Genomic DNA, 16,884 nt, shown 5'->3' with positions numbered 1-16,884 from the left:
TTTGATGGGTAATACTAAACTTGATGAAACTTATATATTTAAATCCGGCATTAAAATGCGATTCTTTTGATGTAGCTATTGGTATCAAAATTCCATTTTTTAGAGTTTTGGTTACTATTGAGCCGGGATAAGTTTGATAAGTCAAAAGTGATTGGATACGAACAAGCCGCGGAGCAGCAGGAGGGTTCCAGAAGGAGGGTGTGTATTACGAGGGGATATTTTCTGGATAGGAGGGAGGAAATTCCAGTCCTCTTACTATATTATTAACAAGCCCCTTTAACAACCTGCATACACACAGTGTGTTTTAATTTAGTTCAACTTCCCCCTCAATACTCCCTGAAATTTTTACTTTCATACATTTACCCTTAGTGGTAGTAGTAGTCACAATAGTAGAAGTAGGAGTACTTCTCCTACTCAATATCTTTACGTTACGTTACGTTACGCTCTTTACGTTAAGCTGTCAGCACTTTAAAAAAAGCTTTCTTTTCTAATTAAAACATTCAGTAGCAGTTCTTAAAAGCTGGGATAAACAGTTAAACTTTAGCGTAAAGAGCAAGGTATTGAGTAGGGAGCAACCCTTCATTTACGGAATAATTTCCATGAAACATAACCCCTGCTCACGGGAAACTCCATCACGAAAATTTCATTAAAAGTAAAGTACAACCCTCCCTCTGTCAAGTTCCCTCCAAATAGTTCCATCCTCGCTGGAAATTCCCCTCCCCGTAAAATTTCTTTTGGACGATTCAGCCTGAATAATTATCCTAAGCATATTTTCATTTGAAAAAGAATTTAATCCCTAATCGGTTTCTCAATCACTCCGGAAATGCCCCCTTCCGCAGAAATTTTCTTCCGGAAATTCAAACATGCGAAAAATAGCCCCCTCATAATTCCCCAGGAACGTCTCCAAAGGCAACATTGAGTTGGCAAAGATAATGTAAGACAACTAATAAGAATTTCGTATAGAAATTTTGTCAAATCCCCCCGATTGTAAAATTTTCCCTGGACTCCACCCCGAAAATTTCTCTCCCCATGGAAGATTCTCACAGTGGAAATCCGTTCCAAGCACAATCCCTCACCTCTCACTAAAAAGTATTTGCATACTTCCCAATAACAAATAATATACGTAAACAATGAGCAAATTTCAAAACTTACAGGCCTCTCCCCACGCACCGTGGGGGGTCAATCTACCCATGGAGTCAGAGTTATTTGATCTTTAAGCTAAATTTGGGATAGAGAAAAGGTCTATCCCAAAATTTTCACCAGACAATCCTGGGGAATAAATAGACGTGGGAGGGGGCCAGTTGCCCTCCAATATTTTTTGTCACTCAAAAAGGGAACGAGAACGATTAATTTGTGTTCGAATGCACCCTATCTAGGAGAACTATTCAAATACAATCACCACTGATGAAAAAAAAAAAAAAAAAAAAAAAAAAAAACACGCATCCGTAACCTGTCTTCTGGGAATAATAGCAAAATTTTACATTTTTGTATCGAGAAACTTGAAACTTCTACATTAGAATTCTTGGGTACGTTGAATCTGATGGTGTGATTTTCTTTGAAATTTATTAAATTTTGAGGGTTGTTTCTCCCTATTCCAAAAATGAGGCAAATTTTTTCAGGCTCGTACCTTTTCGTAGGTAACACAAAACTTGATGAATCTCATATATTTGGAATTAGCACAATAAGCTGGTTTATCTATTCATATCAAAATTGCGTTTTTTAGAGTTTAGGTTACTATTGAATCGAGTCACTCCTTACTTACAGTTCGTTACCACGAACTGTTTGGTGCTGCCAGTCTTCGTTTCACGATAACGTAGTCAATAAGATTAGCGATCCTATCATTATATGAATACCCTGTTCATTTGTAGCCCATTTTATGACCGATTGCTGTATTGGTAATTAATTTTAAAAAAAAGTTTTTCCGAGGGAATTAAAGAGCGAAGTTGAAACTTAAAACGAACGGACATTATTACTTCACAGCCTATTTAACATATATCAGTAAACCAATCGCAAATAAATAAATTGATGATTTTTTCCCTATATTTATAGGAAAACATAAAACTAGCACTTTACTGAAAACACAAAACCAAGTATAAAAATATGAATATTGATTTAGGAGTCAAAAGTAAGTACGTAGCCTCACAACAACAAACTAGTGTATAACGCTCTCCACAGTCTTACAGAAGCTGTGATATCAGTAACTTTTAGTATACAATTAGAATTATTTTAAGAACTTAGGCATGAAAATAATAAGTTTAAAGTCATTAAACAGAATACAAAATAACAGATTGATATATCAGGTAACATCTTGGTCTCACCTAATATTAGTCGAAATTACGAACCTATCAACCGTAATATGAACTCTGGAAATCCAGTTATTTTTCTCTATAAAACGGAGAATTTCAAGTTGGGATACAAATTGTAAAATGCGTCTCTAGTCTTAATCAAACAGTTCGTGGTAACGAACTGTAGGAAGGAGCGACCCGGCTCAATAGTAACTAAAACTCTAAAAAATTGAATATTGATATCAATAGCTGCATCAAAAGAATCGCATTTTAATGCTGATTTTAAATATATACGTTTCATCAAGTTTAGTTTTACCCAACAAAAGTTACGAGCCTGAGAAAATTTACATTATTTAAGAAAATAGGGGGAAACACCCCCCTAAAAGTCGTAGAATCTTAACGAAAATGACACCATCAGATTCAGCGTATCAGAGAACCCTGCTGTAGAAGTTTCAAGCTCCTATCTACAAAAAGTGGAATTTTGTATTTTTTACCATAAGACAAATCACTGGTGCGTGTTTGTTTGTTTGTTTTTTTCCCCAGGGATAATCGTATCGACCAAGTGGTCCTAGAATGTTGCAAGAGGGCTCATTCTAACGGAAATGAAAAGTTCTAGTGCCCTTTTTAAGTGACCAAAAAATTGGAGGGCATCTAGGCCCCCTCCCAAGCTCGGTTATTCCCAAAGTCCACGGATCAAAATTTTGAGATAGCCATTTTGTTCAACATAGTCGAAAACCATAATAACTATGTCTTTGGGGATGACTTACTCCCCCACAATCCCTGGGGGAGGGGCTACAAGTTACAAACTTTGACCAGTGTTTACATATAGTAATGGTTATTGGGAAGTGTACAGACGTTTTCAGGGGGATTTTATTTTTTTGGGGGATAGGGCTGAGGGTAGGGGGCTATGTTGGAGGATCTTTCCTTGGAGGAATCTGTCATGGGGGAAGAAAAATTCAATGAAAAGGGCGCAGGATTTTCTAGCATTACTATAAGAAAACAATGAAAAATAAACATGAAAACATTTTTTCAAATGAAAGGAAGGAGTAGCATTGAAACTTAAACGAACAGAGATTATTACGCATATGAGGGGTTCTAAAAATACTTTAGCATAAAGAGCGAGGTATTTAGGAGGAGATAAATACCTCGCTCTTTATGCTAAAGTATTTTTAGTAATTTCAACTATTTATTCTACGGCCTTTCTGATTCAGGGGTCATTCTTAAAGAATTGGGACAACACTTACGATTTAGTGTAAAGGGCGAGGTATTAACGAGGGTACAAACCCCCTCGTATACATAATAAAAATATAAGATTATGAAAGTTTGTTACGTAAGTTACGTATATTTTTTACTAATAAAAACGTTCGTTAAAAATTAAAAGTTCTAGTTGCCTTTTTAAGTAACCGAAAAATTGGAGGGCAACTAGGCCTCTTTCTCCACCCCTTATTTCTCAAAATCGTCTGATCAAAACTAAGAGAAAGCCATTTAGCCAAAAAAAGAATTAATATACAAATTTCATTTTAATGATTTATGTGCGGAGAGCCAAAACCAAACATGCATTAATTCAAAACGTTCAGAAATTAAATAAAAAAAAACTAATTTTTTTAGCTGAAAGTAAGGAGCGACATTAAAATTTAAAACGAACAGAAATTACTCCGTATATGAAATGGGTTGTCCCCTCCGCAATCCCTCGCTCTTTACGCTAAAGTTTGACTCTTTGCCACAATTCTACTTTTTAAAACATTTAAAAGCTTTAGCGTAAAGAGTGAGGGATTGCGGAGGGGACAACCCATTTCATATACGGAGTAATTTCTGTTCGTTTTAAGTTTTAATGTCGCTCCTTACTTTCAACTAAAAAAAATTAGTTTTTTTTATTTAATTTTACTATCAAGATTGCTTCACTTCGAACTTATTTGCACAATAAACATGAAACGTCCTTTTCAGATCGAAAACGACAGTCAATCATTGAACTGAGCTCATTGTGAACATTATAAAAAAAGCCAGTTTTCTGTAATCCTACAAACATAGGGATATACCACCAGTTGTTTTATTTGCACTGGTTATATTACTATATATAAGATAGGCTGTGAAGTAGTAATTTTTGTTCGTTTTAAGTTTCAACTTCACTCTTTGCTTTCCTCGGAAAACTTTGTTGTATTTTTTTTTAAATAATCGTTGCTCATTTTTAATTAAATTTTAGTGTAGAAACAACACTGTAATGATCTTTTTTTATTTATACGGAATAATTTCTGTACGTTTTAGGTTTTAAATTAAACAAAAAAAAAAGAGTTTTTTAAATGAAAGTAAGGAGCGAAATTAAAACTTAAAACGAACAGAAATTACTCCGTATATGAAAGGGGCTTTTCCTACTCAACGCCCCACTTTTTACGCTAAAGTTTGACTCTTTCTCTTAACTCTACATTTTAAAACAGTAAAAAACTTTAGCGTAAAGAGCGGGGCGTTGAGGAGAAAAAGCCCCCTTTCTCTTCGTTTTAAGTTTTAATTTCGCTCCTTACTTTAATTTCAAAAACTTGTTTTTTGTTTAATTTCTGGACGTTTTTGAATCAATGCATTTTTTGATCTTGGCTCTCCGCGCATAAATAATTTAAACGAAATTTGCATATTAATTTTTTTGGGCTAAATAGCTTTTTCATAGTTTTAATCGAAAGATTTTGAGAACAAAGGAGCGAAAGAGGAGGCCTAGTTGCCCTCTAAATTTTTTGATTGCTTAAAGAGGCAACTATAACTTTTAATTTCTTACGAACGTTTTCATAAGTGAAAAATATACGCAACTTACGAATTAACTTACGTAGCGAACTTCTATATTCGTATGTTTTTATTGCGTATATTAAATAAAAAAAACTAAAGCTTTAAGCCATTTTCCAGTGCAAAACAACAATTCTAGCCAAAAAAGGCTAAAATGCTATTGCGTGAAAATTCTGAGAGAGTTAATTGATTTTTAGTTATTGAAATATATACGCATATTGAGCCTTGAGTTTCAGATACAGTAATGCCGTACGGTAGCGCATTCGTTTTTAAAAGGTGCAGGTAGTCCTATAAAATAAATGCTTTACATAGACATTTGTTTAAGCTAAAGAGTGTGTCATAGCAAAGTAGCGATTTCAGCCATCTTTTAGTGCAAAACAACAATTCTAGTCAAAAGTGCCAAAAAGATATTGTGTCAAAATTCTGAAATAGTTAATTGAATTATCAAAAATCTATACGCATATTGAGCCCCGATTTTCTGAGGCAGTAGTATCTTACGGTGGCGCGTTCATTTCTAAAGCAGCTGGTAGTCCTACAAAATAAACTTTTGATATAGACATTTACTTTAGCCAAAAAAACTGTCCCAGATCAAAGTGGTGTTTTCAGCCATTTTGCGGTGTAAAACAACAATTCTAGCCAAAAGAAGGCTCAAATGCTATTGTGTGAAAATTCTGAGACTATTAATTGACTTAGGATTATTGAAATATTTATACATACTGAGCCTCGAATTTCAGAAACATTACTGTGGTACGGTAGTGCATTCGCTTGTAAAACGTGCACACAGTCCTACAAAATTAACGGTGAACATAGACATTTATATTTGCCAAAAAGAGTGTGCTATAGAAAAGCAGCGTTTTCAGTCATTTTGTAGTGTAAATCAACAATTTAAGTCACAAAAGGCCAAAAAGATTTTGTGTGACAATTTTGAGATGGTTAATTGATTTAGAATTATCGAAAATCCATACGCAAATCGAGCCTCGATTTTCAGAGGTAGTAATGTCGTACGGTATCGTATTTATTTCTAAAGTTGTAGGTAGTCCTACAAAAAAAACGGTTAACATAGACATTTATTTAGCCAAAAAGACTGCCCCAGAGCAAAGTAGTGTTATCATCAATTTGTCGGTACAAAATAACAATTCTATCCAGAAGAAGGCTAAAATACTATTGTGTAAAAATTCTGAGACAGTTAGTTGATTTAGAATTATCAAAAGTCTATATGCATATTGAGCCTCGAGTTTCACAGGCAGTAATGCCGTACAGTGGCGCATTAGTTTTTAAAATGTGCTGGCAGTCTACAAAATAACAGTTAACATAGACATTTATTTTAGTCAAAAAGACTGTCCAACAGCAGATACGCATCCATGATATTTTTCCTAACAAAAAATGCGAAATTCTTTATTGTTACTTTTAGGAGCTTAGTAAAAAGTAAACTAAAGCGTGAATAAAATTTTACATTTAATAACAACCCCTATCCTCTGGAATTACTTGCTAGGGTGGGCTAGCCCCATATTGTCACGATGGTGTGAAATATAAATAGTCTTGGATCTAAGAAACGTGGCATTTTCATTAAAAGCTCTAAGAAATAACTGAATTCGAAAAATGTTTTCTTTTTTCTTGAAGGCGTGTGAAATAGAGTTATAGAAAAGATACATTTTCATTAAGACCTCTCAGAAATACCTTTTAATATGGCTTAAATTTAACTGTAATAACAACTCACTCTCTGGAAATGGTTACTAGGTTCCACCTTTCTGTAATTTATGGTTCTTCTTGCTTATATTTCATCGTTTATAGTTTTTCACTTTTTGTTTTTTCGTTTGTTGTGTTTTCATTGCTGTTTTGTGAGTTTTAATAATACTTGTAAATACGTTTTTATTACTAAAAGTTGTATGGACAAAAGCCTTAATTCTTTAGCTTACTTGCTCCAAGATAAAACTTCAATACATAATCATTTACATAAAGAAATATCTAAAGCCAATGCTATGTAACACCTCATTGATTGAATAGCTAAGTCAACCTGTCTAAGCCACTTCAGAAGAAATATTATCACTTAAAATGCAGGTGCATATCTAATAGAGGAAAAAGCAATAGCATTGAGATGCTTGTGTTCTCAAGTGGAAAGGGTTGGAAACATGCGAATTATTTTACCGTTTTAGTATGCGAGAACAGGGAATTCGTCTAGCGTGCAAGAGGTTATGTAGAAAGTATGACCCGAATCAAAATATTATGAATAGTTTCTGGTCCAGAGGGTTAAGGCTCAAGTTTTATCATTGGGAAGACCTCTGGTCTCATATTCGAATCCTAAAGCGGACAAAAATCTTTTGATTATAATGTTTCTCTTTGATTAAAACAACAAGAAAGAAGATGAAACCCCCCCTAAAAAAATCACTTAAAGTATCATGTAACACACGTGTGCGCACCGTCATTACGAGATACCCCACGTGTGCACTACAGTTACATTATTCCCAATAAATCTACCAAGTCATGTAAGGTTACATCACCCCCATAAATCCATCAAGTCACGCAAGATTGCGTCATATCTCCCAAGCGCACCGTCATCACGTAACTCCCACGTGTATGTCCCCCTCAGTTACAACCGGGATTCTCCACGAGGCCATGACCTCTACCTAGTCATGTGAGATTACGTCATCCTTAACATAAGTAACACTCCCTACCACATAACTCCCAAAGAGAACACCCTTTTATTACGGAACAATCAATGTAAACAAACCCTATGACATAGGAACCAAAAGTAAACAATGCCTATTACGTAGGTGTACTATATCGTTAAAGGTGCGCTATAGTATTGCGTAAGACCCAGGTGCGCGTAATAACGTCTTGAGGGTCTAATAACTTCAGGTATACCTCTTATGTGTGCACTTGAATCCAAAGGGCGGTCACTACTTTTATAAATAAGGATTCCCTGTGTTGAATTATCATTTCAAGTTTTTGATGTGTATATATTGGTAAAATCTAGAATAAAACGCTATTTAAAGATTGCTATGTATGCCGATTGGCTCATAGCTAGAAGCTCCAACTAGTTACCAGGAAAAAAGAGTACGACTCTCACACTAGCATATTTTTTTTAAACAATCATATTAACTTAGAAAAATAAAGGCAACAAAACTTTTTTAGGCCCATATGTATTTGCCGTTAGGTTACAATCACTCCCAAGTACAGGTTTGGAATTTGTTGAAAGATGTATTTTGGGCTTAATTACACACACTACATAAGTTTCATGTACTGAGAAGGTAGCTGGCTAATATCTCGTGGATAATCCGTCTAGAGCAGACAAATTAGCCCAAAAATCCCCTCCACCATGCAGGCCATTCCTTTATCCCCGTAGATAATAAACCCACAGAAAATCCCCCTTATTGTAAAACTGAGCAGCCAAAGGGCAAGTAAGACAATTAAAAAGAATAAAGAAAAGAAGAGATTAGGGGATATTCTATGTATATTCAAAAGCAAAATATATAGAATTAACGGTGGAGAACATCCTACACTATCTATTTCCTGTATTCTCGTTTCTCTTAATTATTTTTTTCGTTTTTGGGAGGGCTTAGTTATTATAGCAAAGTGAGATAAAGGATAAGGAAAAAATATGCTTTTTACGAGCCCCCCCGCGCGCGCAAGTCGTTACGCGCCATATTAGTTACGCGCCATTGTAGTTGAGTCCCTGTGTCCCACCTGAGAATATAGATATATATATATATATATATATATATATATATATATATATATATATATATATATATATATATATATATATATATATATATATATATATATATATATATATATATATATATATATATATATATATATATATATATATATATATATATATATATACATATAAATATATATATATATATATATATTTAACTACGTACATATAAATAGATTGTCAGGTTTACTGACTCTTGAAAATGCAACATATAATTGTTCATGGGAAAAACAATCTGTATTCAGATCTATACCTCATTATTCTAATGATTGCCCTTGAGCTTTGTTGATGGTGATTGCTAATCGAACATTCCCTGTGTCCCTGTCGTCATTTATATATCCCCCTGTGCTCCCCGACGTCCCCGTTGTTGTTGTTTTCCTGTGTCCCGGTCGTCATTTGTGTCCCGGTGTCCCAGTCTGTAATTTCTCTTTGACTGTCGCGGTCGTCATTTATATTCCCTGTGTCCTGGTGTCCCGGTCGTCATTTTTGTCCCGGTCGTGATTTATGTTCCGGTGTCCCGGTCTGTAATTTCTCTTTGAGTGTCCTGGTCGTCATTTATGTTCCCTGTGTCCCGGTCGTCATTTGTGTCCCGGTGCTTTGTTGATGGTGATTGCTAATCGAACATTCTGTGTGTCCCGGTCGCTTTCTCTTTGAGTTCCCCGGTCGTCATTTATATTCCCTATGTCCCGGTGTCCCGGTCGTCATTTGTGTCCCGTTGTCCTGGTGTGTAATTTCGTCAATCAACAAACATGACGTCAGTCGACACACAAACATGACGTCACTCGACACACAGACAACTTATTTTTATATATATAGATGTCCCGGTGTCCCGGTCGTCATTTGTGTCCCGATGTTCCGGTGTGTAATTTCGTCAATCAACAAACATGACGTCAGTCGACACACAATCATGACGTCACTCGGCAGACACACACACACACACAACTTATTTTTATATATATAGATAGCTAGATACATTAGAAATAAGGAGCTATATACATTTAAATTAACTTACTGCTTGACTCCAGGTTTTAAAATTAAATTTAAGAAAACGGCTTCAAAACATACTTCAGACGGTAAAACCTTCTGATATACGCTTATTGGACGCCTTTTTGATAGCAGGGGTTGAACTGGTATCATTTTCTATAGATGTTTATGCTAGCCCAAGTGCAGAGGAAGTAATACCTGCAAATCCTACTTCTTAGTCCCAGCCTGTACCTCAATGCATGTCTATCATAAGGCACCTTTCGACAGTTGTCACTAATCTCATACTTTTAAATTATCTTCTTTAAACTTTATATTACCCTGCTATGATAACTTACCCTCCCCTAAAACACTAAAATACGAATTCAAAGAAGTAAAAAAACTAAAAATAAATACCTTAGTCCATTCTCAACCATTTAGTCTGCCTATATTTTGGATAATAGGCAGAATGTTCCAAAATCCTTTGTTTTCTTTATACATTTTATTCGTCATACTATCCCTTTGTCTGCTCAATTTTACATGTAAGGGGAATTTTTCTGGAGGTAAGTATCTGCAAGAGTGAGTTTTCCGGCGGAAATCATCCACGATGGAAGTTTTTTGAGGGGGAGTGTTCACGAGCGAAATTGTTCGTGGAAGCAATTTTACGGAGAGAATTGTCCACGAGGAGGAGTTTTCTGGGGGGAGGGAGAAATCAGCCTAGAAACATTTTGACAAAAGAAAGCTTTCAAAGGACGCCTCCCTCTCTCTTCAACTTGCAAAAACACAGGCCTAAAGAGACTGAAATATAGCCTTTAATTTATATTTCAATATATATGCGACATGCGCATAGCTCCGAAAGAAATAAAAAGTAAATTATGCTTTGAAAGTCTAACCTGTTGAAACTTCCACTTCGGTAGTGCTGATAACTTTAGAAGTTGTAGTTGCAGAGTTTGTGCTTTTTGTAGTATTCAGAACCTCAGTTGTTGTTACCTCTACTGGGGTAGAAGTTTCTGTAACGTTTAAGTTTTCTGTAACTTTAGAAGTTGTAGTTGCAGAGTTTGTGCTTTTTGTAGTATTCAGAACCTCAGTTGTTGTTACCTCTACTGGGGTAGAAGTTTCTGTAACGTTTAAGTTTTCTGTAACTTTAGAAGTTGTAGTTGCAGAGTTTGTGCTTTTTGTAGTATTCAGAACCTCAGTTGTTGTTACCTCTACTGGGGTAGAAGTTTCTGTAACGTTCGTTGGGCTCGTTGTATCCGAACTGTAATTGGTACTAATTTCAGAGGTAATACTACTTTTCAACGTTGTGCTGGACAAAGTACTTGAAGGCAGAGATACCGTTGATTCTACTGGTGAAGTACTGGATATTCCAGTAGCACTGCTCATACTCATATCTAGAGTAGACTCAGTTATAGCGCTCGGTGTGTCCGTACTACTAATTTCAGAGGCAGTACTACTTTTCAACGTTGTGCTGGACAAAGTACTTGAAGGCAGAGATACCGTTGATTCTAGTGGTGAAGTACTGGATATTCCAGTAGCACTGCTCATACTCATATCTACAGTAGACTCAGTTAGAGCGCTCGGTGTGTCCGTACTACTAGTTTCAGAGGCAGTACTACTTTTCAACGTTGTGCTGGACAAAGTACTTGAAGGCAGAGATACCAGAGATACCGTTGATTCTACTGGTGAAGTACTGGATAATCCAGTGGTACTGTTCATATCTAAAGTAGACTCAGTTACGTCATAAGTGCTCGATTCGTCAGTACTACCAGTTTCAGAGGCGTAGAGGCAACCTAAAATTGTAAAACATCAAATTCTTAATTGAAAAATAAATAACGAATTTAAAGACCGTATTTGCAGAGACACAAATCAAAGTCGCGACTAGAGGATTTTGTCACTTTCTATGAAAACTTTAGGAGATTTTCTTTTTTCGTGAGCCAATATTTTAGTTTTTTTTCTAGACTCGTTTAAAACTACAACAAAATAGCAGCTGGCAGTAGAAGATGATCAGACCCAGGAAACATGATCAAATTTAAAAAACTTCCATTCAAATCAATAGAACGAACAAATAAATTGTCAATAATCGTTGCAGATTGAGTTGGGATTCTCGCTGGAATATTCACGAGTGGATATAAATAATTTGCTATCGTAAAATTTAAGAAATCACCATTTTGACTAGATAGATCCAATAAATTAAAATTTTTGGCCCTTCTGTATGGAATTCACTTCCAATGAATGTTAGGGTTGCTGAACACCTCCCATAGTTTAAAAATAGATTAAAAGAGTGTTTCTTGGGGAATTATTTTTTTTTGGGGGGGGGGAGTTTATGAGTGGGATAAAGAGCTGAGTGGAGGAGTGGGTTGAAGGGGTGGGGTGGATGGAGTTTTATTTGGATGGTGGTACTTACCCTGGGGTGTTTGGGAGAATGTAGTCTCTTTTTTCATTATTTTTGTTATTCTAATTAGTCTAAGATATTTCGAGAATTTTTTTTTTTTTTTTTTTTATTAATTTAGAATACCTTAAGAATGATTCACCAAATTACCTCAATAGTTTTTGCTACAGATTAAATGAACTAATGGTTAACCCAACTAATGAAACAGTTTTGCTTTTTGCTGATGACACAACATCAATTACCACAGCTAAGACAGCTTGAGAAGTCAATAAGGGAATCAGTTGATAAAATTGTAACCTGGCTGAGGGTAAATAAACTAAGGATAAATATAAGCTATTCTAATTATTTACTCACGATCGCCGGATTTTTACCCATGGAGGAAGGACTTAAATACGTCTAATGGAGTTATAAAACGGACTGTTTCTTTTAAATACCTTGGGTTTGTAATTGATGAAACTTCATCTTTTAAGAGCATGTAACTTCAACTAGTAAAATTCTGGCAAGACATCTAGGTATAATGAAGGAACTCAAATATTTTGTTTTCCTAAATCTGTCCTCCGCCATCTTCATTTTTCTCCTATACACCCGTATATACTTTACTGTTCAAGTATTTGGCTCTCCACTTTTCCATCTATCCTTAAACCAATAAGAGTTCTATAAAATCACGCAGTTAGGCTTTTAGCAGGGATTCCTCCTCGTCAATCTGTTCGGGAATTATATCCAACCTCGAAAATTTTGCCAGCTGTGAGCCTATGTGAATTTTATGTATTGTGGTTTATTTTCGGATTACCTAAGAATATTCAACCACGTTGTTTTAGTAATTTATTATGCGTTAGGTCTGCTTTTCATTTACACGATACAAGGGGTAGTGTTGATTTAAGTGTACCTAGAGGCAGTGCTGTCACTTACCTGAAGTACTTTTACTTGAAGTACTACTTAAGTAAAATTTTCCATTACTTGTACTTGTACTTATGTAAAAACTCTAGGGTGTACTTATTACTTGATACTTAAGTAAGATTACAAAATACTTATTACTTAAGATACTTTTAATGTACTTGTTTTTCAAATACTTTACCTTTGACACGGAAATTTCGTGTGTGTGCGCTTTGGCAATGAACAAGAAACCTTACTTTTAGATTTAGAGCAAACTCAGATACAGCTTTTGTGTGTGTGTGTGCTTTGGCAAAGTACAAGAAAACATCACCCTTTAGATTTAGAGTAAACTCAGATATAGCTCCATACCCTATTTTTGGATATGAAATAAGGTATTTGTTTTTTACAAAAAAGAAATTATAGTAGGATTAGCACTTGGTTTAAGTTTTGTTTGAAAATATATAACAAAGAAAACAGAAATTATTTCACAGTTCACTGGTCGACAGTGAGCTAAAATCCCTTGTTTTGTGCTAAATGTTGCATACTGTACTCCATTTGGGCTTATATTTCTGACATTAATGTTCAAGTTTTGTCATCTCGTCAACTGAACCAGATTTCTACCATTTCATCATCTTCAGGACCATATTATTGGTAAAACTACTGAAGCTATGAATCTTTGTCCATCTAAATGTAGTTTGCAATAAACAAGTCTAGGCAGTTCTAGCTGGATCCAATGCAGTGGTATTTTGTCAAACTCGTTCCAGCAGATTCAGGTATTCAGACGAATCTGACTTCAGATTTGTCACTCCATTCATAAGTTATAGGCCCTACTAAATTAAAGGAAAACTCAAGTTTCTTAAGACTTGACACCCTCTCCCCCTCACCCTATTTGAGATAGGGTTTGTGATACCAGAACTTGATGTGAGCCCTGATCTTAGGCATCTTTGGTCTAGTTTTCATTCGGATCCGTTACTCCATTTGCAAGTTATACTAAATTAAACAGAAAACTTAAATTGTTCAGGAATTAAAACCCACTCCCCCTTGTTAAATTTGAGCTAGGGTTTGATCTAAATTTGATCTCAAAACTTGATATGTGTCATGGTCTTAGGGCTCTTTGGTTCAATTTTCATTCAAATCAATCACTCCAGCTGCAAGTTACTCTGAATTAAGCGAAAAACTGTTTTTAGCAGTTAAAGTCCTCTCCCCCTGTTTTATTTTAGCTAGGGTCTTCATCTTTCAACTTGATGTGTCTCATGATCCTTGGCACCAAATCTGGCCATCAAAATTTTCATCCAAATCCAACCAGCGGTTCTCCCCCTATACGTGATTAAACAGACGGACGGACCCACAGACGGACGGATTTTGCAACATCTTAGGTAGCCATGTTGGCTCATTGGATCCAAAAAAATGAACACAATAGCATATCATCATCCAGGCATCATCACCTATTTGGATAGTGGAAAATATCCATCCATATAGGTTTTTGAGATCTGTCTGTCTGTCCGCCCGTCTTTGCAATCGAGTATAGCGGGAGAACCGCCAGTCAGATTTGTATTAAAATTGAACTATTTGGATTAAAACTGAGCTGAATTAGGGCGGTGGGGCTTTAAGTGTTAAAAAAAATCGAGTTTTTCATTTAATTCACTGTAACTTGCAAATGGAGAGATGAATTTCGATGAAAATTGAATAAAGATGCCTAAGAGTACGACATGCATTAAGTTCTGGAATGGAGACCCAAGCCTAATTAGGGCAAGGGGGAGGGGGCTTTAAGTGCTTAAAAAGTTAAGTTTTTTGTTTGACTCAGTTTAACTTGCGAATGAAGTAATGGATCTCAATGAAAGTCAAGCCAAAGATGCCAAAACCATAAGACACATAATGTTTGAAGATGAAGACCCTAGATTAATTAGGGGGAGGGGGCTTTAAGTGCTAAAAAAGTTGTGTTTTTCATTTAATTCAGTGTAACTTGCGAGAGATTGATGGATCTCAGTGAAGATTGAACCAAAGATGCCTAAGACCGTGACAGGCATCAAGTTTTGAGATGAAAACCCTAGCTCATATAGAAGGAGGGGGAGTGGGTTTTAAGTACTGAAAAAAGTCAAGCTTTTAGTTTAATTTAGTATAACTTTCGAATGGAGCGACGGATCCAAATGAAAGCTAGACCAAAGATGACTAGGATCAGGGCTCATATCGAGCTCTGATATCACAAGCCCTATCTAAAATAGGGCGAGGGGGGGGTTCAAGTATTAGGAAAGTCGATTTTTCCTTCAGTTTAGTAGGGCCTATAACTACTTCCACCCATGGCTTGCCCAAAACCTGGAAATAACCCTTTTCCAAAATAAGTTATACTGAAGCCAACCTTCAACATAATATTCCATCCCCAGAGAAAAATTACTTTGTATGGCACTTGGTATTTACCAAGTGACATACAGTGACCGCAAATTCTGTCGGTCTGTCGGTCCCGGTCTCGCTAGTTTAGGCACTTCCAGATAAGCTAGGACGATGAAATTTGGCAGGCATATCAGGGACCAGACCAGATTAAATTTGAAGTACTTGTTTCCCCGATTCGACCATTTGGGGAGGGGGCGTAGGAGGACGCTTAATTTGGAAAAATTAGATCGGCTGTTAATTAAATTTGATATTTAGAAGGATATCATGTCTCAGAGCTCTTGTTTTAAATTTCGACCGGATCAGGTGACATTGGAGGAGGAAACCTAAAATCTTGGAAAATGCCTAGAGTTGAGGGATCGGGATGAAACTTAGTGGGAAAAATAAGCACAACTCCTAGATACGTGATTAACATAAACAGAACGAATTCACTCTCCTGTGAGGAGTTGGGGTGAGGGTTAATTCTGAAGAATTAGAAAAAATAAGGTATATCTAGTAGGACCTCGTAACTCAGATCTCATGTTTTAAATCCCCACCAGATCCAGTGTTATTGGGGGGATTGGGGGGGGGTCGGAAATCTTGGAAAACGCTTAGAGTGGAGTGGTCAGGATGAAACTTGGTGGGAAGAATAAGCACAAGTCGTAGATACGTGTGTTGACATAACCGAAATGGATTCGCTCTCTTTGGGGGAGTTGGAGGGGGTGTTAATTCGGAAAAATTACAAAAATTGAGGTATTTTTAACTTAAGAGCGGGTGACCGTTCGTGAGGTATTTTTGAATTTGATATTAAGAAGGAACTCGTGTCTCAGATCTCTTATTTTAAACCCCGACCAGTTCTGGTGACATTGGGGGATAGTCGGAGGGGGAAACCGGAAATATTGTAAAACGCTTAGAGTGGAGAGATCGGGATGAACCTTGGTGTGTAGAATAAGTAAATGTCGTAGATACGTGATTGACGAAACCGGGCTGGATCCAATCTCTTTGGGATAGTTAGGGGAGTCCATTGCTTTGGCGAGTTCAGAACTTCTGGACGTGCTAGGACAATGAAAATTGGTAGGCGTGTCAGGGATCTGCACAAATTGACTTGATAAAGTTGATTTCCCCGATTCAACCATCTAGGGGGGCTAAAGGGAGAGGAAAAATTAGAAAAATGAGGTATTTTTAATTTGCGAGTGGGTAATCGGATCTTAATGAATTTTATATTTAAAAGGACCTTGTGTCTCAGAGCTCCTATTTTAAATGCCGACCGGCATTAAGCCTCTGATTTTTCTTTTAAGTTAATCTATTGATTCTTATAATTTTTGCTAGAGCTCATGCCATATGAGCTCTTGGCTCTTTTGACCTCATCACAAGTGCCATATGAGCTCTTGGCTCTTGTTTTATTCCTTTTTTCTCAGAAGATTTTCGACTTAGTCTCATGGTTTTTGCCACTTCATGGTGTAAAAACTGCTGCTAGAAATAGATAGGATGCAACTTCTGCCGTATTGTCTTCTAGTATATTT

The 16,884-nt window shown here is 36.2% G+C and overlaps 1 protein-coding gene across 1 annotated transcript in view; it reads right to left on the bottom strand.

Annotated features, from left to right (window-relative positions):
* LOC136029907 (serine-rich adhesin for platelets-like) overlaps positions 1-16,884 on the bottom strand; it is a 64,664-nt gene that overhangs the window by 39,736 nt on the left and 8,044 nt on the right. Inside the window, exon 2 of the mRNA XM_065708409.1 lies at positions 10,629-11,525. Within this exon, the coding sequence (XP_065564481.1) occupies positions 10,629-11,525 (897 nt within the window). The remainder of the gene's footprint in view (positions 1-10,628; positions 11,526-16,884) is intronic.

The sequence above is a fragment of the Artemia franciscana genome, chromosome 8 (assembly GCF_032884065.1).
Source record: "Artemia franciscana chromosome 8, ASM3288406v1, whole genome shotgun sequence".
NCBI classification, from domain to species: domain Eukaryota; kingdom Metazoa; phylum Arthropoda; class Branchiopoda; order Anostraca; family Artemiidae; genus Artemia; species Artemia franciscana.
The sequence above is the reverse complement of the archived record's forward strand: the minus strand, read 5'-3'. Positions and strand labels throughout refer to the sequence as shown.